Source organism: Paroedura picta, chromosome 11, assembly GCF_049243985.1.
Source record: "Paroedura picta isolate Pp20150507F chromosome 11, Ppicta_v3.0, whole genome shotgun sequence".
NCBI classification, from domain to species: Eukaryota; Metazoa; Chordata; class Lepidosauria; order Squamata; family Gekkonidae; genus Paroedura; species Paroedura picta.
In genome coordinates, this window is record NC_135379.1 from 63,202,396 (window position 1) to 63,227,261 (window position 24,866).

A 24,866-nucleotide genomic window follows, 5' to 3' on the forward strand; every position below is an offset into this window, starting at 1 on the left:
ATGGTTAGATGGACAGGGAACTGGCTAGAAAAACCACACCCAAAGAGGAGGGATGTGAGCAGTGGCTCAGTTCTGGGTTTGGTACTTTTCAACATTTTTATCAATGGATGGGGTGGAGGAGGGACTCGTTCAATGTGCAGATGACTCCAGACTGGGAGTAGCGGACCCCTCGGAAGGCAGAGTTCAGTGAGACCTGAACACGCAGGGCCAGTGGGCACAGGGCGCAACTCAAGAGGCCAAGGGCAGAGCTGGGCCTCCCGCCCGAGAGGCAGGCCTACGGGGCAGCGACCCCTTTCTGGGGGGCGGCGAGTGTGACGGGGGCCTTGGGGCGCTTGTGCCCCGTGTGAGGCGGCGGGAAGGAAGGCGGAGGCCCTCTTGGGCTGCCTCGGGGTCGCGCGAGGTCCCAGTCCCGCTGGGCTGGAGTCCGGGGCGCAGTTCTGCAGGCCTCCCTTGCAAAAGGACGAGGCCCAAACGGAGGGGCCGCCGAGGAGAGCGACTATTATTCTTTCCTTCCCTTTTATGCTCACAACCCCCCTGCGAGGTGGGCTCGGGGCGGGGTTTGGTGCCTCCGACTGGAGAGATGAGGCCCAGCGGCAAATCCCGTCCCCCCGGCTCCGGACACCGCCTCCAGGCCTTCAAGGGCGGGACAGGTGCATTCTCCAATCAGAGGCTGGAGGGAGGCCGCGTTCGTAAGCCGCTGCAGTCTAATTGGCCAAACGCGCGCGCGGGTCCTGGAGTGACAGGGAAACTCTCCAATAGGAGGCCGTCAGGTCCGTCGGCCGCTGCAGATCGATCGACCAAAAGGCTGAGCCTGCGCGGGATTGACATTCTCCTTGTCCAACCGAGGGCCACCGGGAGGTCGCGCGCCAAGGCCGCCGCGAGCCAATTGGACCAACAGACGTCGGCGTGACACTGAAGCTCTCCAATCGGAGGCCGGCAGCCGAGTCGACGCCTCAGCCGCACTGGTCCCCTCGAACCGGCGCGCGGCCTGCGGCGGAGTGGCACATCCCTTCTCCAATCGGCGGCGCCCGCGCCGTGACGCCCCCGCGCGAACCGGGGGGCGCGTCCGCGCAGGTGCGGCGCGTGAGTCCCCGCCCTCGGGCGCCGCCATTTTGTGCGGGCGGAGGCGGCCCTGCGTGGGGCCATGTCGGCCTTCTCGGAGGCGGCGCTGGAGCGGAAGCTGTCGGAGCTGAGCAACTCGCAGCAGAGCGTGCAGACCCTCAGCCTGTGGCTCATCCACCACCGCAAGCACTCGCCCCTCATCGTCGCCGTCTGGGAGCGCGAGCTGCGCAAAGGTCAGCCCCGCCCCCCCCCCTCCCGCGGGGCCACCCGGCCACGGCCCCGCCGAGAGCGCGGCCCAGAGGGCCCAAGGGCCCGCCCGGCCTCCCTGCACCGCCATCCCCGCGCACGGGGGCGCTCCAGAGGGCCATGGACCACGATTCCCATGAGCCCCTGCGGGGCCCCCTTTGGGCTAGTAACAGTCCTGATAGCTCAGTTCTCCCAGAGCTCTCTCCGCCCCCCTCCCCTCTGTCGCAGGGTGCCTATGGAGGGGAGGGCGATGGAGGTTCCTTTTCGCAGGCAGTGAACGGTGGGGCATGAAAATGGACTCTTTTCCTTTGCTGCAACGTGTGCCTCCTGGGACCTGGTGGGCCAGATGTTGTGAAACTGGGGACAACGTCCCTGACCCCCGACTTAATGCTGGGCGGTAGGAGGGGATCTGTGGCCTTGGATGGACGGCCTTGCTAATGGCAGCAGGGAAGCCGGCGGCGTTCGTCTCTTTCCTGAGACCGTTTGTGGGGAGGTGGGTGAAGCAGCAGCCTCGATCCCCCAAGCCCCCAAGGCAGAGGTCAGGCAGAACTGAGTGCAGGTTGCAGCTTACTCCTGAGCAATCGCACAAGGTTTCTGGCACAGTTTTCACGCTGCCTTGCAGGGACGTTCCAGCGGTAGTTGGAGCAGTCAGGGTTGGCCGGGCTGGGGTAGCTGTGGGTGGGAGATGGGATTGGATGGGAGGGCCTCTGGCTTCTGATAGAAGTTGCAGGTGGGTGAGCAAAACGAAAATCTCAAAAGCCAGCAGACCTTTTAGCAATACAAACATTATCACAAAATGTAGCAGTTAGACATATTGCATTAAGTGTTATTTCAAAATCCAAGGTACGATCTATGAGGCTACATTGAAAAAGCTGCTTGTTCAGTAAATATATATGCTCCATAGGGAGAAAAAGGGTAACTTTTCTACTTAAAATTGAAATTCACAGCTTGCTGCTCTTCCCTCCAAAACTTGTCGTGTTAGATATCATCTTGTTAGGTAGGTCAGAGGAATAAGCATCATTGCAGTTGCAATGAAAAACTCCTTTCTCGCCCTGTTAACAAGTCAGCATTGTGACCCACGCCCTGACCCCGATCGCCCATGCTAGCCCAGGGTCAGTGTGCAAAAGCAGTCAATGGCAAACAGCCTCTGAGCTGCCTGGATGGCCCAGGCCAGCAGGACCTCGTCCAGTCCCAGAAACTAAGCAGGGTCAGCCCTAGTTAGAACTCGGACCGGAGACCATCGAGGCATTCCAGGGTCTCGATACAGAAGCAAGCAGTGGCAAACCACCTGTGTTTGTCTCTTATCTTGAAAATGCCCTGAGTCAGCTGGGACCTGACAGCACCTTACACACATGTTATTACCCCTATGTTGCTGATGGGGCTGCAGCTGCTTGAGGACATGAGATCTGAGCAGAGGCCCCCTGCCACATGCCTCTGGCTAACCTCCTTTTCTCTTTTTGCCATAAGATGGGATGCAAACATGTTTTTTTCATTCTTGACCATGCTATGATATCCCACTGAAGCACATCTGTTTTAAACAGCTAAAAGGCACCTTGTATGGACCCAGATATTACGATGATGCACACTATATAACTCAGATCTGAGTTTAAAATAGGAAGAAATCCTGTTGTACTAAAGCTGGCCACTTGTATGTGGGTGGATAAGTGTGAGCATTTTGAAACTGAGCATCCAGCTCCTTTTTAGGCATCTGCTTGTACTTCCTTAAAGAGGGAAAAGCTAGGAATTAGATGAATGCTACTCAGGCCAAAGCTGGTGGGACATCTAGCTGTGTGGTAGGTAGAAATGTCAGAGGCTGTCCCACACATGAAGTAATAAGGTAAAGGTATCCCCTATATGCAAGCACCGGGTCATGTCTGACCCTTGAGGTGACACCCTCCAGCGTTTTCATGGCAGACTCGATATGGGGTGGTTTGCCAGTGCCTTCCCCAGTCATTATCGTTTTACCCCCCAGCAAGCAAGCTGGGTACTCATTTTACCGACCTCGGAAGGATGGAAGGCTGAGTCAACCTTGAGCCGACTGCTGGAATTGAACTCCCAGCCTCATGGGCAGAGCTTTCAGACTGCATGTCTGCTGCTTTACCACTCTGTGCCACAAGAGGCTCAGTATGAAGTAATAACACCTAACAGTATTTCTGAAGGAGGCTGATGCTGATTTGAAGTAAGGGTTGACAGATCACTGTTTGAATGCAGAAGAGGAAGCAGGTGGATTCCTAGTCTCTCCACAGGTAGAATCATAGAGTTGGAAGGTCTCAAAAAGCCATCTAGTCCAGGCCCCTACTTAATGCAAGATCAGGAAGGTCCTGTCCTGTTGCCTGGCACTGCTATCTCTACAGCATCCCTGAAGGGTGGTTGTGTCTCTCCAGCTAACTGAAGGATGGCATCCTGGACCCTTCACACCCAAATGAACTGGCGGGGGAGCAGAGGGAACTTGGAGGTTAAAGCAGGGCAATGGACAGCCAAAGTTAGTCTTAGCAAATCTTTGTTCTTTTCAATAAAGAGATTGTCCTACAAATGGAGTTTTCTTATTGAAAGCCGTCAGCTGGAATTCCATACATGATAGGAAGTATAAAAACATGAAAATGGTAAAACATCATCATGATTTGCCTGATGGTCTTAATTTAAGATATGAATATTAAGTTAAAGAGTTAAAGAGAAACTGATGAAGCACACCTGTCAGTGAAAGAGGATTGTGTGTTTATTTTTTAAACTGTGGCATGTGCATTAATGTAGATAGATTCAGGCTGGTGGCCGTGTTGGTCTGAAGCAGCAGAACAAATTTAGAGTCCAGAGGCACCTTGAAGACCTACAATGTTTTGGTCAAGGTACCTTGAATAAAACTTAATTGGTCTTAAGGTGCCCCTGGACTCTAAATTTGTATTAATGTAGATACTTAGGATGTTCAGGCAAGTTTCCTTTTACCTCTTCTGGGAAAAGATATAACAGTTTTCCGTTTTTCTTGACAGTATAATAAAGTTGCTTTTATTCATATCCATCTTGATTAATTACGTTTCCTGATTCCTGCTTTCATTCCATCATTTTTTGTGTAGCTTAATACAGGTTATAAAAACTGTTTCTGAGACTTGTGCTCTCATTCAATCTGAGGATGCTTCACCTTGGCTTGGGGTTGCGGAAGCAAGCTGGACCTTTTTTGCACATTTTAAAAATTGCATTGGGGGGGGAGGTTCATGAATCCCCACACATTGTTTTAAGCTGTTATCAAGATAAAATTGTAAGATTTCAGTGTGTTTACATGAGACATGCCTACATTGAACTTTTTCAATATATGCTTTGTGAACACCGTAAAAACAAACATGGTGTACAGTTGTTTTTACGAATGGCTTCAACCTGGAGACTGTGCGTGTTGAGCCTTATTGCATCTTCCCTGCTGTTTTCTGCATTTTGGAATGGGAATATTGGCTTCAGGGCTTGTTATCTCAAGTTGGTCTTTTGGGGGCTGAGAACTGGCAAGGCAAGCTGGTGAAAGAATTGCTCCAGCCCTCTATAGCAGGGGTAGTCATGGGAATTGTAGTCCATGAACATCTGGAGGACCACAGGTTGACTACCCCTGCTCTATAGAGCCCTACATCACTCCCTCAATTTTGCTGCAGGAGTGAATTAATAGCTATCTGTCCATGTTGTGAGGGGAAATGTGGATATCTTTTAAAGGCTTTCTAATTAAGGGAAAGTTTCTGGTAGGACACACACCAGGGGAGTGAACATTTGTGCTGTTCATGCTGGTTAAAAATATATGGTCAAATGTTACTATACTCATATTAATGTTACCTAGCTGCCTGGGATAAAGTTGAAAAGTTTCTTAATACATTTATAGAGGATAGCAAAGACATTTTATAAAATCTTTCGGCCTTTTAATTTGCTACATACCCAAGTGAAATAGGAGATTCCAGGTGAGCATTTAGTCAGGTGGCTTTCTTTGAGCCGTGAGTAATTGTTCCGTCACTGAAGACTTTCATCTTTTTAATCCTTAGTTTGATTTCCAAGTTGTCATTGTTATTGGCCCTCCAGAGGAGCTGGTTGGCCTGCGTGTAAGACTGGATACTGGGCTAAGTAGACCAGTGGTCTGATCCATCAGGGGTCTTCCTTTTGTGCAAATAACCCACTTCTAATTTATCTCCAGAGTAGTTTTCACGTGGGCAGCCGTTGGTCCGAAGCAAAATTGGAAACCAGTGACCCCTTTAAGACTACAAAAGTTTAATTCTGGGTATAAGCCTTTGTGTGCATGCACATGGAATGAGAGCTTGTACCCAGAATTAAACTGTGTCGGTCTAAAAGATGCCACTGCGCCCAAGCATTGCTGTTTTCAAAGTGTTCAGCTTAATATCGACTACGTACTTTGTTAATTGGATTGACAAGAAGGGAGGTCACAGTAGCAGTTGAATTAAATGTTGAAGCTGAAGTTTCTGAGGGGTGAGAAATCAGGCTAGTGGTCTAGGAGTGCCTTAATTTTATGATTTGTTTAAAAAATGCCTTTAAAATCAAGTACCTCTCTTTGATTTTTTTTAATTCACCGTTTTGAGAATATCTTAAAACGGAATGAGCAAAACCATATTTGGGGGGCAAAACTTAAGTGACTTATATCACAAATTTATATAAAAATGTTGTCCAGCTGTTTTGTTGAGGCTTGTATTAACATTTTGAGCTTCTCATCTTAAGGTAGCATTTTAGCTTTCATGATTTCAGTGAGGCGAGTAAAATGATGGCTAAATGCAGGGTGTTGGCGTCTTTTGATTTTACCTATTCTGAAAGTTGTGCTACTCGGTGTTAAACATTTCTGACGCTTTAAATTTGTTTTCAGTTACCTGATCACAATATTCTCAGCTGCATTGTAAATTTTCTAATTACCTTTCACTAACGTGGTACATATTTATCAGCTAAGCAGGACCTTTTCCTTAAGCTCAAAAGGCATAGTATGTTTTAATTTTGTTGTGACCATGCTTTGTCGAATGTGTTTAGTGCTCATTCATGTATTTTCCCTAAAAGTGTCTTTAAATTTTTGAGTTTTAGAGTTTCTACACGGTAGAAGGTTTTCCTTCTTACCTTGAGTTCCTTTTGTGACCTGTCATTCTTCTGACAAGATGCCTTAATAGGTTAATTTAACCTGATTTCCAGAATTATACTACTTTATAGAACAAGCTTTAAGGCATAGAACCTGCAGCTGATCTTTTGTCAGCCAGATCTAGATGAGTAGCTGCGTTAGTCTCCCTTTAGCAGCCGAATATAGCAAGAGCCCAGTAGTGACTTAAAGACTAACAAAAGTTGTGGTTGGCAGGGGCTCATGGTAATTGTAGTACATGGATGCCTTGGCTGCTGAGGGGCCTTGCTGCTATGGCCGACAGCACACTCCTCATGGGCTAGTGGCCCAGGGGCATCATGGAACACTCATTTTCCTGAGGACTTGTACATTGCTCACCTAAGGTTTCCTATCTCCCCCTCCAAATACCCAAAACAATAACAACAGCAATTCCAGACCAGGATGAAAACAATGTTAAAAATTCTGAGTTTGGGGAAGGATTCAGGGGGTATGGTCATGTAATTTTCATTGCACCTATATTTTTATTTTTAATGTCAGCAGCCTTGTGGACCCTGATCAGCTGTCCAAGCAGCATAAAAATGTTTTAAATAAAATTAATTATATGCTTTTATCAGGATACTATAATTATTCTTATTGGACCCTCAACAGTAGCATTGTGTATTTGGAAGTTGCTACACTGGGATAATCATAGACACATTTAAAACCATGGAATTAGAGTTACCTGACCCAGTGGGGGGGGGCTTGCTTATTGCTAAATATGCCTAGTTAAAGTGATGAAACTAAACTAAATGTGTTAAAACATTAATCAAATTATGACTCCAGCCTGTGTTTTTTCATGTTAAAAGTGCTGGTATTGTCCTAGCAGAAAGGGGGCTCAATTTCAGTGTGGTTTTAAGCATTGAGAAGGGGAAAAGAGCAAACAGGAGAGCACGAAGGAATGGTGGGGAGGTGCAATTACATCAAGAAAAAAATGGCTTGTAGTGCTGGTGTTGGAGTTCCTAATGCTTTGTGTTCAAATCCTGTAAAACTCCTGATTTCTTTGATGGTTGGTGCTGGGTGACAACTCTGTTTTCCCCATTACCAGGTATGGAATTGTAGAATTTAGCTTCTGCTCGTATCCTTGCCCTGCCATCCAGAGTTTTTGGGGGAATGTGGTTTACAGATTGGGGCGTAATTGAAGCTTAGTATGAAATCTTCCCTTTGCTTAATTCTTGTATGTCAGAGTAAAGCTCATACCTCAACTTAGTGGTGACGTTAATTGGGTAGCCTTAAAGTATTGGAAAAAGAAGAAAACAAAATTCAGCACCTCAAAGACTAAGTTTAACCACTTCTTCTCCTTTAGCAAAACCGAACAGAAAACTAACATTCTTGTACCTGGCCAATGATGTCATTCAGAACAGCAAAAGGAAAGGACCAGAATTTACAAAAGACTTTGCCCCGGTCATAGTGGAAGCTTTTAAGCACGTTTCCAGGTACAGTATGCTCTCTTCAGTATGTTGACATGCCTGCACTCACTAATTAAAATGTTGAAGTGCTGTGGAGATGGTGTGCAGATTGGAGCAGCAGTTGTGACAGTGAGCTGGATTTAGTTGTCTGGAGGCACAGCATCTGTGAAAAGTTACCAGCCTGTAATGAGCCATGTAGAAGAAAGATGCTGCCTCCAAATCAAAAGGATAATCTCATGTATTTAATATTAACATTGGAAACACCAAGCTATTCAGTTTTGTATTGCTGTGCATATCGCATATTAATTGGGGACAAAATGGATCACATTGAATTAATTTATTTATATGCTGCCGCTCTCAGACCAGCTGGCCCACAGTGGCAGTACAACGTATTATATGTATCTAATGCTGATGATGATTTTAAATAAATATTTTCATACTACATGTTTTGAGCAAGTAACACCTTCTTTAAAAAGATTTGATTCCAAAATAGATTTTCTTGCCCTGCGGTACTGGAAAAATGGGCAGGCATCTGAGTGTGAGTAGCAGGGACAGATGGACACAAGGGACTCATTTATTTAGATCAGGGGTAGTCAACCTGTGGTCCTCCAGATGTTCGTGGACTACAATTCCCATGAGCCCCTACCAGCAAACGCTGGCAGGAGCTCATGGGAATTGTGGTCCATGGACCATCTGGAGGACCACAGGTTGACTACCCCTGTTTTAGCTGTTTCCTTCTCCTGAAGACCTTTGTATCTCTGGAGGCCTAACTTTTAAAAGGATACGAATAAAACTGAGAGGATGCAGAGGAGAGTGACAAGAATGATCCGGGGCCAGGGGACCTAAACCTAGGGGGAAAGGCGGAGGGACTTGAGAATGTTCAGCTTGGACAAGAGAAGGTTGAGAGGGGATATTATTTCTCCCTTTATGTATTGGAAAGGTTGACACTTAGAGGAGGGCAGGGAAAACTTCCTGTGGGCAGCAGAGGAGCCGCAGTAGTGGGCTTAAATTATGTGTAGAACGATAGCAGCGAGGTATTTTATTGTGTTTTAACTATTTATGTTGTAAACCGCCCTGAGACCTATTGGGAGAAGGGCGGTCTAAAAATTAAATAATAATAATAATAATAATAGTATCAGGAAAAAGATTTCACAGTCCAAGTAGTTCAGCAGTAGAATCAGCTGCCTAAGGAGGAGAACTTTCTTTCTGAACTTTTAGGGAAGAGCCGTGGCTCGGTGGTAAAGCATCTGCTCAACATGCCGAAGCTTAAATCCAAAAAGCTCAGGTAGTAGAGGATGTGGAGGGTCTCTAGCTAAGAAGGTGAACTGGTTTTTGTTGCCCTCACAGTGAAACTGACGAAAGCTGCAAGAAGCACCTGGGCCGGGTGCTCTCCATCTGGGAAGAGAGATCCGTTTATGAAAACGATGTCCTGGAACAGCTCCGGCATGCTTTGTGTAAGGCAGTTTCCAATTTCTTCTGCAAACCATTTTTCATTGTTGTGGTTCACTCCTCTTTGACTGACGTTGAGCCCTCTGAACCCTCCTCTAGATGGTGAAAAAGCTCCAAGGAAACGCACATACGAACAGATAAAAGTAGAAGACAACAACTGCTCTGCTCAGGGTTCTCCGTGTGATCCTCCACAGGTAGAAATTGTCTGGAAAAGACCAATCAGAGCTGAAGTCTTGCTTTCAAGTGTGTTTGGGAAGAGTAATTTTGAAGAGTTCCTTTTCTACAAGGGCCGAGTTGTTGTTGTTTGGTGGGAAGTCGTGTCCGACCCATCGCGACCCCATGAGTACATGCACTTAATTAAAAGCCTGATCGGAGGGAAAGTACCCAACAGTAATTTTTTTGCTCTAGCATTGGCAGTAACAATAAGTGATAACAAAGTGACAATGTAGTTAGCCATCCTGACTAGCTTTCTCCTGAGCTGCCAGATGTATCACCTATATGTATGCTGTGTAGTTGGCAGCTCTTTAGGCCACAAGAGATTATTATGGAATATGTAGGCTTCTTAGGGAACAGAGGACTGCAGTCCTTCTGGGAATTGGCGAAAGTCTACTGCAGCGATATTTTATGTTGTTGGATGGAAAGTAGAGAAAAAAAGGTAACAAGTTGTGTGTTCTTGGCCATAGAACCCACTGCATCATATCTTGGTCGCTGATTGTTTTCTAAAGTAATATTCTTTTTTAGACCACAGATCTCATTAGAGCATTGCAAGAACTGGAAAATGCGGCCTCTGGGGATGCAGCCGTTCATCAGAGAATAGCTTCATTACCTGTAGAGGTCCAAGACGTGTCCTTGCTTGATAGAATAACAGGTAAGGGAAGTGGCAGGAATTCAAACCGCCGTAGTAGGATTGGACAAGATTATACTCGATTGGAATACATGAATGTTCGGTTGTTACTTTCCAGATAAGGAATCAGGAGAGCAGCTTTCAAAGATGGTGGACGACGCGTGCATGTTGCTGGCGGATTACAATGGCCGGCTGGCAGCTGAAATAGACGATAGGAGGCAGCTGACGCGGATGCTCTCCGATTTCCTCCGATGCCAAAAAGAAGTTCTCACTGAGAAAGAGCAAACCTTGGAAGTGCGTAACTTTATGGTAGTCCTGATCTCTGACTTTTCCTTACTAAAATGCTTTATGCTTACTTTCTATAGAAAGCATAGTAGATTTTCTTCCCTTCCCGTCTTTTCTCTTTTCACTAATAGTTCCCCCCCCCCCCGATTTTTAACTAGTGCGTGCCACCTACTGCTTAAGAACTTAACTTGCCCACACTTCTATAGAATACCAGTTATGGAGTTTCATTCTACCAAGTATGCTAGGCACATGTGCATTTAGCATCCTTTGACCATCCCACTTCAGTTTTTCTTTGAGCAGATTGACTGGATGAATTTTTATGCACCTGGTAGACAGCATGGGCTCAGTAGTTAAGTTGCATATCGTAGTAAAACAAGCATATTAAATTAGAGTTATTTCTTTTTCTTCCCCAGTAAGGGCATGATGATTTCAGTGAGCATTTCAGCACTCTTGAATGAAAGCTCCAAGCTTGGTTGAACATTTTGGGTGTGGCTATATAATGGAATTGCTTTCTGTGAAGAGCCTGGAATCCTGGGTAATCTGCATATAGAAATGCCCATAGCTTTCTTTGCTGCTTGACCCGTATCATTTTCAAGATCGGGGGAGGGGGGGGGGCTTGTGCTCATTCTGTCTCCAAGGGAGCAGAGTTAAAGAACTTTAGCCCTCTGGTGTTCTTGGTTGGGCCCCCGCTATTACCTACTGTCCAAATATCATGGTGTGACAAAACACTGAATTCAAGCATTTGAAAATTTTATCTGTTTAAAACTAGTATTGTGACCTGTTTGTCAACTAGGAACAACAATTTTGATTGAAACAGGAGAGAAATGTATAAGGGTTAAAAATAAGCTGATCCCTTTTCCCTTGATTTAATAGTTTAAAAGCAAATAAGGAGGTATATATTGTGCTGTTTTTTATCTTATACCTTAAGTTTATGGAGCTAATTTTATGTGGTAGGTCAACAACAACAAAATCATTGTTTTTCTTAAGGTTCCTCCCGGCTTCTCTGTGGGTGAGTAGCATCTTCATAGCTTTTGTAGTAGAATCTCTTTAACATCTATCTAGCTTTTATTTCAGGTGAGAAGCGTGGAGGATGGTTGTCGCCCAAGAAGGACAGTGCCTTCTCTTAGTCACGCATCCTGCTAAAAATAAAATTCGCAATCAAAATCTCGTTTTGTCTCGTGTTCTTGAGCACTGAAGAACTGCTCCATGATACTTCCTATGTCCATCAACCACCAGCCCCCCACAAACTGGATCTTCAAAGCTAACTACACATTTAGTTTTGAGTCACTTTGAAAAACCTCTGGCCACTTGAAGACTGATTTTTTAAATTCTGTTTAAACAACCCGTTTTCAGGCATCCTTAAGTATATTAACTGTGCAAAGTTTAAGTTATGCATTTCGAGATAATTAAGAGTCAGAATTTGAGTTCCCCTTGCTGGCTTGATGGTCTTTTTTCACCTGGTCAGTTGTGCTGATAACTGTGGGAAAAAAAACTATCAAGAAATGAGGGCTTATCTCTATGATCCAAAGGACAGGCTAACCAGAGAACATTCATTTTATTATCGATGGCTTGATTGAATTATATGACTGCCCAGAACCATGTAGCATTTTATATTACATGACTAGTGGCAAAGCCCGTTGTCTCCAATAATACAACAGGCGCTAGAGCTTGGCAGTGGGAAGAGGAAGGGGAGGAGTTGTCCAGTCTGTAAGGGCATGGGGTTGTCATGTGTGTGTGGTGGGAGGTTGTGGTGGCATGGTGGCAAATGAGGCCATGGGTGTGGAGATACGGGTGTCAAGAACCTGTGGTGTGGACTGTTCGTTGAGTGTGGGAGAGGACTGACCTTTGGGAATTTTGGCATAGTGGTTACAGATGAGCTTTCCAGAGCCATGTCCTCAGATATGTGAAGGGAAAATTAGACTGGAGACTCTTCTTAGGGGAAGATTACATAGCAACCAATTCCCCCCAGTTCTGCATCATTTCCCTTCTTGTGTGAATTAGGCCATATTCACTGAAATGCCCCTCTGCCCTAATACACATGGGGTAGTCACAGTACACAGGTGTCCACCCTGTTCCTTCTGTCTCCCATATTTACTGTTGGTAAAATATGTGCCCACATGCTTCTTTCATGGTTGCTCCTTAGAAGAACAGATTTTGTCTTGACCTTAGTAAGGTTTTTTATACTGTTAAGGTTATTTGCCAGGCCAAGGTTATTTGCCAGGCCAATAAGTCATTACAGTTACTATGTGTCTGCAGACATTTACTTGTTGTCTATTTACAGTTTCAGGCTGTAAATATTTATTTAGATCTTCCTGCACTTTCCAGACTCACAGGACTGATGCTGGTCTGCCTGTCTGCTCCCCAGAATACAAACAGTTGCTGATAAGGGCTGGCCATAGCCCATAGCCCAGGAGGGACACTCCTGCACCACTCCCTACCAACTGCAGGCAAAAATGGCTCCTTTGAAGGCTGGACTCTGAGGCATTGTACGATTTTGAAGTCCCACCTCCAAACCTCCAGGAATATTTCCAACCCAGGGGTAGCCAACCTACAGGTGTGGCCTGGAGAGCTCCTGGAATTACAGCTTACCTGCAGAGTATAAAGATCAGCTCCCCAGGCAAAAAGGGCTACTTTGGACAGGGTTGTGGTAGAGAAGAATCATTTAAGGCCTCCCACACAGGTTGTTGTTGAATTGAAAGACTTGAGGCCTACTGCACAGGGTTGTTGTGCAGATGAAACAGGAGACAAAAGAGCCAGTTTCCTCTGCAGAATAACGCTGTGCAGTGGCCTCAAATCTGCAGAGAGTTGCAAAGAAGAAAGACACATTGCTTGGCTGTGTCTAACCTCCGGGCAGAGCAGTGAGAAGGGGCTTTTCTGTGGCCTCCCTGTCAGGCAACTGTTTGGCAGAAGGGAAAATTCCCCCCCCCCTCAAAAAGAAGGCCCTCAGGCTCCCCTACATTATTCTTTGGAAACGCCTCCCTCTCCTCAGTCAGGGGCTGTCAGAGGCTCCTTCGCAGCAGGCCTGAAGGGAGGGGGGAGGGAGGGAGCGCACTCTCCAGCCTGTCAGGGTTCTGAGGCAATTTGCAGTTGGACATGACAGTTAGGACAGCCTTGGGGTGAAAAGGGCTGGTGCGGCCTGTCCAAGCCTCTGTTCTCATCCCCCTTGGCAGCCCTACTGACCTCCTCTCCCTGTGGTGGTCAAGAGCAGACTGGCAGCCAGACTGGGCTGGGTGAATGGAATTTCGGTCTGTCCTGGTGAGGGGCCAATAGGAAGGCACTTTGCGCACCTCCCCATTGGCTGCTTGGCCCTGGATGGACATTCGGAGGGCCCAATCAGGAGCTGCTTTGCGGCTCCTGATTGGGCCCTCTTGAGTTTTTATCCTGGACAGGGCCCGCCCTAACTCCTCCCCAGGTGGCCTTACCCTTTTATTTAATAGGAACGGTTAAAGATAGGAGCGGTTAAAGATGATGATAGATTTTAAAACCCGTTAAAGCACGATTAAAACAGTTAAAAGTTTAATAATCATTCCAGTCACAGTACCGATTACTACATAACTTGCCTTCTGCTTCACTTTTCCCGTTTTAGGGGGAGGGGGGCAGGGAAGTTCCTATAGACAGGGGCTCTTTCCTGATGTTATTTTGGTTGTTACCCAACTGGGGTAACAAGCTTGTAGGCAACACACAAGTGAGTTCTCAGAGGTTGTAACCTATCCTTTTGACCCTGCCCTATCAAAAGAAGTAACTTTTCTTTTACAGCATTGTGGTTGCAAATGGTTTATTTCATTTCATGGCACTTCTAAGGATATGCCTGGGTGTATCATGAGGAGGGGGAGGGGAAGACTTTGGTATGTGCTGTAGAGCAGGAGTAGTCAACCTGTGGTCCTCCAGATGTTCATGGACTACAATTCCCATGAGCCCCGGCCAGCATTTGCTGTAGAGGTCAACCCCACCCCCTTCAACTTTTGTCTGATAACTCATTTTCTTAGAACTCAGGGGGACCCTGTGAGAACTAAGCAAGCCCCCCCCCCGGGCTTAGTGTATCCTGTATCCACTTTCATTGCTTGTCACAAGTTTGGTGCAACTGAACTTGACAGGTGTGATGGACAGTTACAGCTCTCTGCTTGATCATACCCACTGAAAACGGAGCCAGTCTCTACCTGTGTAGTATCATGCTGGACTTTGGCACGACAGCTCCAAATTAATAGGGTATATTGCCATTCATCTGTAGGCATTAATTTAACATTGTCTGGAAACAAGTGTATTAATGTGAAATCTCATCAAAACCCAGTTTCTGTATGGTGGATAGGTCATGTACTTGCATATACTTGCATTCAAAAGTATTTTGTCTTGCAATGAATTTGGCCTGGAAGACGCTTCACTCAGTTTATTGTTTAATAGCCACAGAGCTGATAGATTAATGCATCATTAGATGTGGCACCTTTATTTTTGTCGAACATCAGGACCATTTCCACAAAAAAATATTTCCGGGATTTATAAGGGGCAACTTTAGGCATGACAAATCCCCCACCTTCTTGTCCACAGTATAGCAAGGTACTTGAGTTTGTTGCTGGAAGTCATAGCGTGGGATGAAATCAGGGAAGCGACCTTCACAGTGGGGACTGGGGACTGTCTCCTCAGCTGCAGACATGCATCTTCTAGGGAAAGGGCAGGACACTGGAATCAGTTTTGCAGATATCTGGGATCCTGTACTAGTCAACTTTTTCACCGTTTGATTTGAGTCCAGTAGCACCTTTGAGATTAACAAGATTTTCTGGGTGTAAATTTTTAAGAGAGTCAAAGCTCCCTTCCTCAGACTCCGATCTTAACAGTTGTACAGCTGCCCACTGAAACCATTTCCTTGGTAGATCCAGAGAGAAATTGGCTGCCCTTCCAGGCCGTAAGTTACAATGCTCAAGCGGAGCCTTTAGGAGGTCCTTGCTTCTGATTTTAATTTCCGGACCTCACTGCCCCTACAAGAGCAAGCTTGGTGTAATGGTTAGGAGTGTGGACTTCTAAAGTGGCGAGCAGGATTTGAGTCTCGGTTCCCCCACATGCAGCCAGCTGGGTGACCTTATGCTCGCCACAGCACTGAGAAAACTGCTCTGAACAGTAATATCAGGACTCTCAGCCTCACCCACCTCACAAGGTGTCGGTTGTGGGGAGAGCAAAGGGAAGGCGACTGGAAGCTGCTTTGAGACTCCTTCGGGTAGAGAAAAGCGGCATCTAAGAACCAACTCTTCTTCTTCAGTAATCTCAGGGCTCTCTCAGCCTCACCCACCCCACAGGGTGTCTGTTGTGGGGAGAGGAGAGGGAAGGCGACTGTAAGCCGCTTGGAGACTCCTTTGGGTGGATAAAAGTGGTGTCTAAGAGCGAACTCTTCCTTTTTTTCTCTTGGCTTTGCTACCTTGGCCATAGCCAGTGATCCAAATTCTCTTCATATTGTGGCTCCAAACAACTGACTGCTCTTTCCCCCTTTGGCAACTTGATTCTGAAGTTGGAGTAATACACACACTCTCTCAAATTAGAGCACGTTTCTTTAGAACTTGAGATGAGCTAAATTTTCCCACGTGGCTTGTTTATCTAAATATGCATTCTGTTTTTTATGCTGAACTTTTCAATGGCAGCTTCCCCCCCCCCCCCCCCGGCATTTCTGTGCAGGCAGCCCAGAGTCTGTTGCATGAACAGCTGGGTTCTACCAACAGTTCTACCAATTTATGCAAAATGGCTTTAAACTTCTTTTTAAATGGTTGTCAAGGAGAGCTGCAGAAGGGCCCCCACCGTACAGCCAACTTAGCTGGTCCTCTGTAGTTGTGAGACTCCAGTGAGTGTTGCCCAACCTCATGCAAGTTTGACTTCACAGCTGAATGGCCCAAGAGGTTATGTTTTTTGTTTTTTCTTTTGTAAAAACAGCTGCAATCCTTTTGTGTTTCTCTGGAGTTGCAGTTTACACAGCTTCACCTGTATGCCTAGCTTTACCTGTGCCACTATTTCCTTGGCCATTATGGCTTATCGTCCATCAGAGGTTTATCCAGTTGCCTTTCGTCATTCATTGCACAAGAAACAAGTTATACCTTCTCAAACTTTTTTGAGCCTATTACCTGTTCCCATCAACTCCTTCACGACCACCCATGAATTACTGCTAGCAGCAAACTACAAAAACATTGCTACATTAAGTTTCTCCAACATACCTGTATCACAGGTAGTCCCGTATTTTATGCCATTTATATACAGCTGCACTGCAACTTGCTGGACAGCAGTAATTCAACGTAGCCTTCAGCTGCCTTTTCCCAAAGACATAATTCATTGTCACTTGGGGCTCCCTTATTCCGACTATCAGCAGCGTCAGGGTCGCATAATGGATCTGGTGTTAGCACCTGCAGACAATCTTGTGGGCACAGTCACATGATGGCTCCCACGAAGCAGCTGCCGCAGGAGGTGGGGCCACCCCAAAAATGGCTTCTGAGCCACACCATGAGGATCCTTGGCCTGTGGTGGCAGGCTCCTCCTAAAGTCATCTTTTGAAAAGATCTGCACATTTTTAAAAATCAGAAGTCTTCCTGGGCAAAAGCCCCACAGCGGCCCAGCCTGCTTTCTAAAACTATTTGGCAGGGTTTTGTGATGTGTAGACTCTCAAATCAAAGGCTGATGTGTTGTTACGTCCATTCTTGAAAATCTCAGGCATTTTCGTAGAGGACAAAGGCTCATCATTTTGGATTAGTTCTGGTTTGAGTTTAAAAGGGGCAGAAGTGGCTGATATGAATCAAGGCCCGACCATCTCAGGCTTTAGAGGCTCAATGTGGACGTGTCTGGCCATAATATAAAAGTAGTATAAAATAGGTAGAAATAACATTCAGTATTCCTGATGCCCAACCATAGTTAACTCATGCCGTTTCTAGTAGATTGTATCAACTGCTGGAGCTCTTGACTTTTTGCTCCATGGCCCTTTTGAGGAAAAGTAAGCCACAACAGACCTTGACCCCTTCTCCACACATAGGGTTAGGGTTCCTCACCTGGCCATGGAGCTTCCAGGGAGGGAGGGAGGAGGAGACAATAGTGTTCTAATGTTATTTTTTCATCCTCCCCTGCCTTTTCTCAGTGTCTTGGTGTTTTGCTCTGCATTGAGGTCATGAACCAAGCAGAGGCCCCGACTTGGCTAGCTTGATCTCAGAAGCTAAGCGGAGTCAGCCCTGGTCCCCCCCTGCCTGATTCTTGTTTGTAGGGAGGCAGGAGTCCCTGATGCAGAATTGGTCTCAAAGCACGGCTTGTTCTTCAAGGCCCTGATCTAGATGCCCAGGCTGGCCCAGACTTGTCAGCCCTTGAAAGCTAAGCCAGGTTGGGCCTGGCCAGTATTTGGATGGAAGACTCCCAAGGAATACTGAGGTTGCTATGCAGAGGCAGGCAATGGGAAACCACCTCTGAAATATACCTTGGATGGGGTGCCATAAGTTAGCTACGACTTGATGGCCAAAAATTTAAAAACAAGGTTCTGCATGGGCCCTGTGGCTTAACAGGCCTGACTCTGCCATCTTGCTGGGCTTTCAAAGCATTTGTGTCACGTCCAGAGAGTCAGGTTACTGGGAGGGTTGCCAGTCTCCATGTGGTAGCTGGAGATCCCCTGGAATTAACTGCTCAGGTTAGAGAGGTCAGTTCTCCCAGAGAGAGTGTCTGCTTTAGAAGGGGACCCTAAAGCTGGGTTTCTCAACCCAGGTGTCGTGAAACTCTGGGGTTTCTTGTTGGCCCTGGAAGGGTTTCCTTAATGGGGGGAGTGAATTAATTTTGTTATATCTATTGAATGTATTAAATATTTATTGGGTGATATGATCATATATAGTCACATTAACCCCCCCCAAAAAAAAAACCCCTCTCAGAATGGCCCAGATTGGGCCTGGAGGGAGTGGGCAGGAGAGGGGCCCTGAGTGGGCGTGTCCATTGCTGCACTTCCCAGCCAGATTCTACACAGAGGTGACACTTCTGGGGTTTCTCAAGGCTTGAAGAATGTTTTAGGGGTTTCTCAATGGTAAAAAAGTTGAGGAAGGCTGCCGTAAAGCATTATAACCCCCTGAGGTCTTCCCCAAGCTCCGCCCTCCCCAGTCTGTGTTAAAAGTCATTAAAAGTCTCCAGGAATTCTTCAAACAAAACCTGGCAATCATCACTATGCGGACAGGCTAAGACTCCAGTCTTGGGGAGGCCGGATGTTGCAGGATAGGAGATTGTCCCTAAGGCCTTCAGCTGTGCCTCTGAAATGGAATTTGCCACCTTCGACTACCTCTAGGGGAAGGCACTGGCAAACCACCCCGTATTGAGTCTGCCATGAAAACGCTGGAGGGCGTCACCCCAAGGGTCAGACATGACCCGGTGCTTGCAAAGGGGATACCTTTACCTTTACTACCTCTAGGCCAGCCTTTCTCAACTTCTTAACTGTTGAGTAACCCCTGAAACATTCTCCAGGCTTTGAGAACCCCCAGAAGTGGTACAGTCGTGCAGAACGGGTTGGGAAGCAGAGCTGCGTTCACGCCCACCCAGGGATACCCCCTCCCCGCATCCAGGCTCAACCATTGGCCATTGGGCGGGGGGGGGTCAGGTCTACATGACTGTATATGGTCATGTCACCCAATAAATGATTACCAAATTTAAAATATATAGTCACCCAATAAATGATTACCAAATTTAAAAAATTAATTAACTCCCTCCCATTTGGGAAACCCATCCCAGGGTTTCGCAAAAGCCTGCTGTAGGCCCTGTTGACACCTGTGAGAACAGACCCCTGGCATCTCAGGCACGAGAACTCAGAGTGGGGAGGTCCTCTCGCCCTCACTGACATGTTTTCCCTTTCAAGCTTATTTGCCGCTATTTTAAGGCCATTTCCGTTGACCTTCCCTAGGATCTCACTCCTTTAGGGACCTCATGAGAATGCGATTTCATCATGTTACCCGTCCGATTATTTGACGATGTCACTTAGGACCAGCAAAGTCCACTGGAAGTGGGGTCTAGATCCTGCCAACCTGGTGGACTCCCGGGATCCTCTTTTTATAGCAACTGTGCGAATGAAATATGAATTCGCATCTGGTAGCAGAATTCCGTAGGAGACGACTTCCCCGGTGCTCCTCGGATCTAGGGAACGCAGGGGCTTCTGGTTTCTCTCCCGCTCCCAGGGTAGTGGAGGGGCTAAAACTGGTAGATTCTAATGTGGTGGACAGGGTTTGATTCCTTGGGCTGGTCCGTTTTCGTAAGAGCTGTTTTTGCAGAGCCGTTCTGTTGGAGCTGTCTCTGCCCCAAGCTGTAGGTTGTGGGGAGAGGAAGACAAAAAGGGTTTGTAAACTGCTTTGGGTAGGGGAAAACAGGATATAACCCCCCCCCCCCCCGTGCAAGGGGTGAAGAGCCATGCAGTTTTGGCAGGCTGCATTCAGGATAGGAAAGGGTGAGATCTCCTCTATCAGTGGAAGACTGTTTGCCGAAGAGGGTAGTGTGGTGACCTCCCCTTCTTCACTCCAGCTACCTGGCTCTGCAGCCCATGGGAGAGGCTAGGATTAAGTCACTTCTTCAAGAAGCTGCAGCTACATGAATAGAGGGCATTTTCTGGGCTACAAAGAGCATGGGGATGTGCTCTAGGTCCTGTGAGAGGAAGGCCTCGCCCCCTCCCCCTGCATTCTGCCTCTGCAGTCCTGGCAGTCACCCAACTGGACGATTGCGTGTCTGGGGTAGGAATGGTGACTCAGCGGAGACTGCCAAGGCAGTCTGGATCCAACCCATTTATCATTACATTTATAAGCCCCCCAAGATGACTGGCTCAAGGCGGGGTGGCTTATAAATGTAATGATAAGATAAATTTTAAAGTATTGTCCAAATTAGGGATTTGTCCACCACTGTCCACGTTGGGTTACATCCAGGTTAGATTACTGCAGACTATTCAACAGTGCTGGTACAGAAGACTGTATTCAAAAGTGTTCACCAGTTAAACGTGCGAGAACTAAACAGCTAACAGGTGTAAGTAGCTCATTTGTGTGTTCCCCTGGAGCTCGGTCCTCCTCGGGAGAAGTGCCCGCACCCTGGAGTTCCCTTATGTAGGCTTCTCTTGGCATCCAGCTGGTAGACTTTGGGGCATCAGGCAAAAGAACTTTACTTTTTCTCAAGTTTAGTAGCCCCCCCCCCCCCAGTTGGCTTAAATGTCCCCGTTGTGTTTTAATGATTCTAGCCTGGGAAATGTAAAGCATTCACTTGAGGGTACTTTCTAAGAGCAGCTATGTTGGCCTACAGTAGAACAGCCGGACTTGAGTCCTGGAATCATAGAGTCAGAACGGACCATACAGACCAGGGGTAGTCAAACTGCGGCCCTCCAGATGTCTATGGACTACAATTCCCAGGAGCCCCCTGCCAGCGAATGCTGGCAGGGGGCTCCTGGGATTTGTAGTCCATGGACATCTGGAGGGCCGCAGTTTGACTACCCCTGATACAGACCATCAGAGTCTAGCAGCACCTTCAAAACCAACCTCAGGTTTTGGGTCTAAGCTTTGGAGAGTCAGACTTACCAAGAGTCAAAGCTTGCTTGATCAGGGACCTGACAAGCCAGTGGCTATCCTTGACAGAATGAAAATAGAAACTGAACAGCCAAAGTATCTGAGGAGCTTCAGTGGGTCTCCAACATGTATGTGTGTTTGGGGACAGGGAAATCAGAACTGAGAGATGCCAAATAGGAAATAGGAAACTGGGCTGTAGGTGCTTCACTCCCCTTTTGGGGAAAAGGTAGAAACATACCCGGGGCAGGCAGAAAGGTGCTCCTGAATACCTGTTCACGTTTTGCAAACAGCTTATCAGGTGTGTGACTGCTGAGGCCACAATGAACCAGTTTGGTGCTTTCTCGCTTGTCTTGATGTCCATCTATCTTGAGGAAGGACCATTTCGCAGAACCAAGAAAAAACAGAGTGGTTGTGGCTGGACAGCAATAAAGGTGTCATTTCCGTTGGCCTTTCAGGAATACAAGCGCAAGCTCGCCAGAGTCTCTCAGGTACGGAAGGAACTCAAATCGCGCCTCCAGAGCCTTCCAGACCTCTCAAGGCTGCCCAACGTCACAGGAAGCCAAGTGCACCTTCCATTTGCCGGGGACGTATACAGCGACGATTGACGTTCAGACGTTCTGCTGGGAAGAAGAAGGGGTCAGGTTAACTGATGGATTGATATTATTTTTGTATGTTTGTTCAGAGTAGCCCTACGTGTTCTAATTTATATGACTTGTTAAATGTTGGTTGGTTGAAAATTTTACTGACAAGTGGTGAAACAGGTACCATGTTTATAAGAGGCAGCATCAGTGTATTATGTTAATGAAAAAGAAATTATTGTAATTATCTTTTGTACTCACTTGGCTTAGATGCCTCCCGTTAGGACGTGGATTCTTCTTTCCCTTTGCCTATGTCCTCCTTCTCAGACGCAGTTCCGGTGATATAATCGAAGTGTGCATGTTAAGAATTTGCAGTCCAGCTGCAAGAAAACAAAAATACGGACATGGATATTTCGCTTAGAAAAGATAACTCATGAAACGATGTCTGAAGCGTGGGTCATAGGCTTCCTTCCCTGGAAAAAAAATAGTTTACATCAAATGCTGTCATTAAAAATCTTTGAACATAAATATAAAATTGTATTAAAGACATTGAATGACCAAAAATGTCCATATTTAATTTTTAAAACATTGTGTTTTAGTGTTTTAATCTGATAATTATCTGTTTTCTACTCGAGAGGTGGGTTTTATATACTGAAAGGCCATCCCTCCCCTTGGCTTCTTTTCTGAAACAAGATTCTTAGCAGGGCAGCCTAATCTTGGAGGACCACCAGGCCTTTACACACAGCTGCCAGTAAAGGTATTTGAGGATGACAATTATGTAGGACATCTTGATTTGTTTTTAATTAACCACACTTAATCTGCAAATTTACAATGAAGTAAGTCCTATGGACCTCGGCATAATTTCTGAGCATACATGTTTAGGATTACACTGAGAAAACTTGCAAGTGCTTAAATTAGGGGGGCCCCACATGAAGAAGAAGAGTTGGTTCTTATACCCCCCTTTTCTCTACCCAAAGGAGTCTCAAAGCAGCTTCCAATTGCCTTCCCTTTCCTCTCCCCAAAACAGACACTCTGTGAGGGAAGTGAGGCTGAGAGAGCCCTAAGATTACTGAAGAAGAAGAAGAGTTGGTTCTTATATGCCGCATTTCTCTATCTGAAGAAGTCTCAAAGCGGCTTACAATCTCCTCTCCCCACAACATCACCCTGTGAGGGAAGTGAGACTGAGAGAGCCCCAATATTACTGAAGAAGAGTTGGTTCTTATATGCCGCTTTTCTCTACATGAAGGAGTCTCAAAGCAGTTCAAAGAGAGAGCCCTGATATTCCTGTTTGGTCAGAACAGCTTTATCAGTGCCGTGGTGAGCCCTAGGTCACCCAGCTGGCTGCATGTGGGGGAGCAGGGAATCAAACCCTGCTCGCCAGATTAGAAGTTGTGTTCCTAACCGTTATACCAAGCTGGCTCTACTATAGTCCCCAACTGATTTAGAAAGGGGGTGGGACCCCCTTCAACTTCCTTCTCCCCAAATTAGGGCAGAGACGTATTTTATCCGAAAAACAATCTTTTTACCACACTAAGCTTGCTGATTTGTAGTACAGTTGCTGTTTATGGATAAAGCAACAGTAGCTCCAAAACTTGGCTTCCTTTAGTTGCCGCTTCTTTGTAGCACCCACAATGGTTTATCCCTCTGAATAGCAACCCTGACCTTCCTAGGAGGTCTCTCATGCCAATGCCAGCCCAGGGGGAGACCCTGCTTAACTTCTGACAAAATCAGGCTCGCCTGGGCCAACCAGGTCAGGGTAGCTCAGTTAGCCTTGGATTCTAGCCACTATTATAGCTGCTTCCATTACTTCCTGTGTGCACTTTGCAATGTTCAGGAATGATCTTGCAGAGTTCATTGTTGCAAATCCAGTGAATTTCAGTGAGGTTATGTGCTTAAATTTCATCCAGTGAAAATCAATGATAGGTAAAGTTGCTTTACTTGCGTAAAAGTAAGACACTATCTAGAACAAGTTGTTTACTAATTGAAAATTCTACAAAAACATTATAGAATCATAGAATCAGAGTTGGAAGGGACTCATGGGTCATCTAGTCCAACCCCCCTGCACTACAACCCTATTGCTCATCTACTGTAACCTGCCATCCCTTGGAACCTTGACAGAATCAGCCTCTCCGTCAGATGGCTCTCCAGCCTGTTTGAAAATTTCAAAAGATGGAGAATCCACCACCTCCCGAGGAAGCCTGTTCCACTGAGAAACCACTCTGTCAGGAACTTCTTCCGGAGTTCCGGAATTTCTTTTGAATTAATTTCATCCCATTGGTTCTGATCCGTTGCTCCGGAGCAAGAGAGAACAACTCTGCTCCATCCTCTATATGGCACCCTTTTAAATACTTAAAGATGGTTATGAGATCCCCTCTCAGTCGTCTCCTCACCAGGCTAAACAGACCAAGCTCCCCCAACCTTTCCTTATACATCTTGGGTCTCTAGACTGGTCTCCAGACTCTTGCAACAGCCTGGATCCATGCAGTGCAGGTTACTATACTGCTTGGGGGTGGGAACTACAATTTTTTTGTCTGTGCTGACAAAGTGAAGACAAAACAAGGTATTCAATACCAAAACCTTGTTGCATATTTGGAAACTTTACAGCTCCATGGAAGCCGCTGTCCAGACTCTACAGTTCAACTCTCAGTGCCTCCCTTCAGAATACAGGTCCAAACAGAATGCTTTGGCATATTGCCCCCCCCCTAAAATTAGGACACAGTATTCTGTTATAAATGGGAAATGTACTTAAGCAACAGAGTAGCCACTCTGCTGCTGCAGAATTCATGCCCAATCTGAAATGTTGAGCAATTCAGATTCGGAGTACCTTTATTGCCATAAAGAAATCTCAAGTACATATTAGAATGCTTAGTAATCCCATTACTGAGTACTCCCAACTATTTTAATCAGCTCTTAATTAGTCAGTCTTATCTGGCTTACTGATAGGAAGTCTTGGGCTGGAGATCCTAGCTGGGATACAGAGATTACCTTTAGGTTCAAGCAGAGGTCTGCAATAGCCGAGTGGTGAATTTTGAAATTTCCTTTAATTTCAAAAGCTCTCTGATGGGGGGGAGGGGGGGAGATGGCACTGCTGCCTGAGATAAACTGCCAAAGGCCCTCAAGCTGCTTTTATAGTTACCTGACTACCAGCCCGTTTTCCTGTCATTCAATATGAATGCTCCTTGTAGCATGTGGTTGTGAAAACATCTTAGTCTTCTAACTTGTGCAGCAATTCTGCTGTTTTATGTAGAGCTATTTCATTACCAGAACTTGTAATTTCCATCCTCGTAAGAGCACGTTTTCATGCTGAAAATAATAAATGTTCAAAAAATTTACTGTTCTGTTTTGTCCCATCACACTTACTCCTCTCCCCCC

At 46.3% G+C, this 24,866-nt stretch overlaps 1 protein-coding gene across 4 annotated transcripts; it reads left to right on the forward strand.

The window, feature by feature from the left end:
* The first annotated feature begins 1,007 nt into the window (after positions 1-1,007).
* RPRD1A (regulation of nuclear pre-mRNA domain containing 1A) lies at positions 1,008-24,826 on the forward strand. Of its 4 annotated transcripts, none has more exons than XM_077303033.1 (7): positions 1,018-1,295; positions 7,722-7,851; positions 9,172-9,278; positions 9,373-9,467; positions 10,015-10,141; positions 10,236-10,411; positions 11,465-11,566. In XM_077303033.1, the coding sequence occupies exons 1-7, from the start codon at positions 1,145-1,147 to the stop codon at positions 11,543-11,545; spliced, it is 867 nt and encodes a 288-aa protein (XP_077159148.1). In that variant the 5' UTR covers positions 1,018-1,144; the 3' UTR covers positions 11,546-11,566. The 4 variants fall into 4 exon arrangements, with proteins under 4 accessions (XP_077159145.1, XP_077159148.1, XP_077159149.1 ...); XM_077303034.1 differs by having other exon boundaries at positions 1,021-1,295; positions 11,477-11,566; XM_077303031.1 differs by lacking the exon at positions 11,465-11,566 and adding an exon at positions 21,372-24,826 and having other exon boundaries at positions 1,026-1,295.
* The last annotated feature ends 40 nt before the right edge of the window (positions 24,827-24,866 follow it).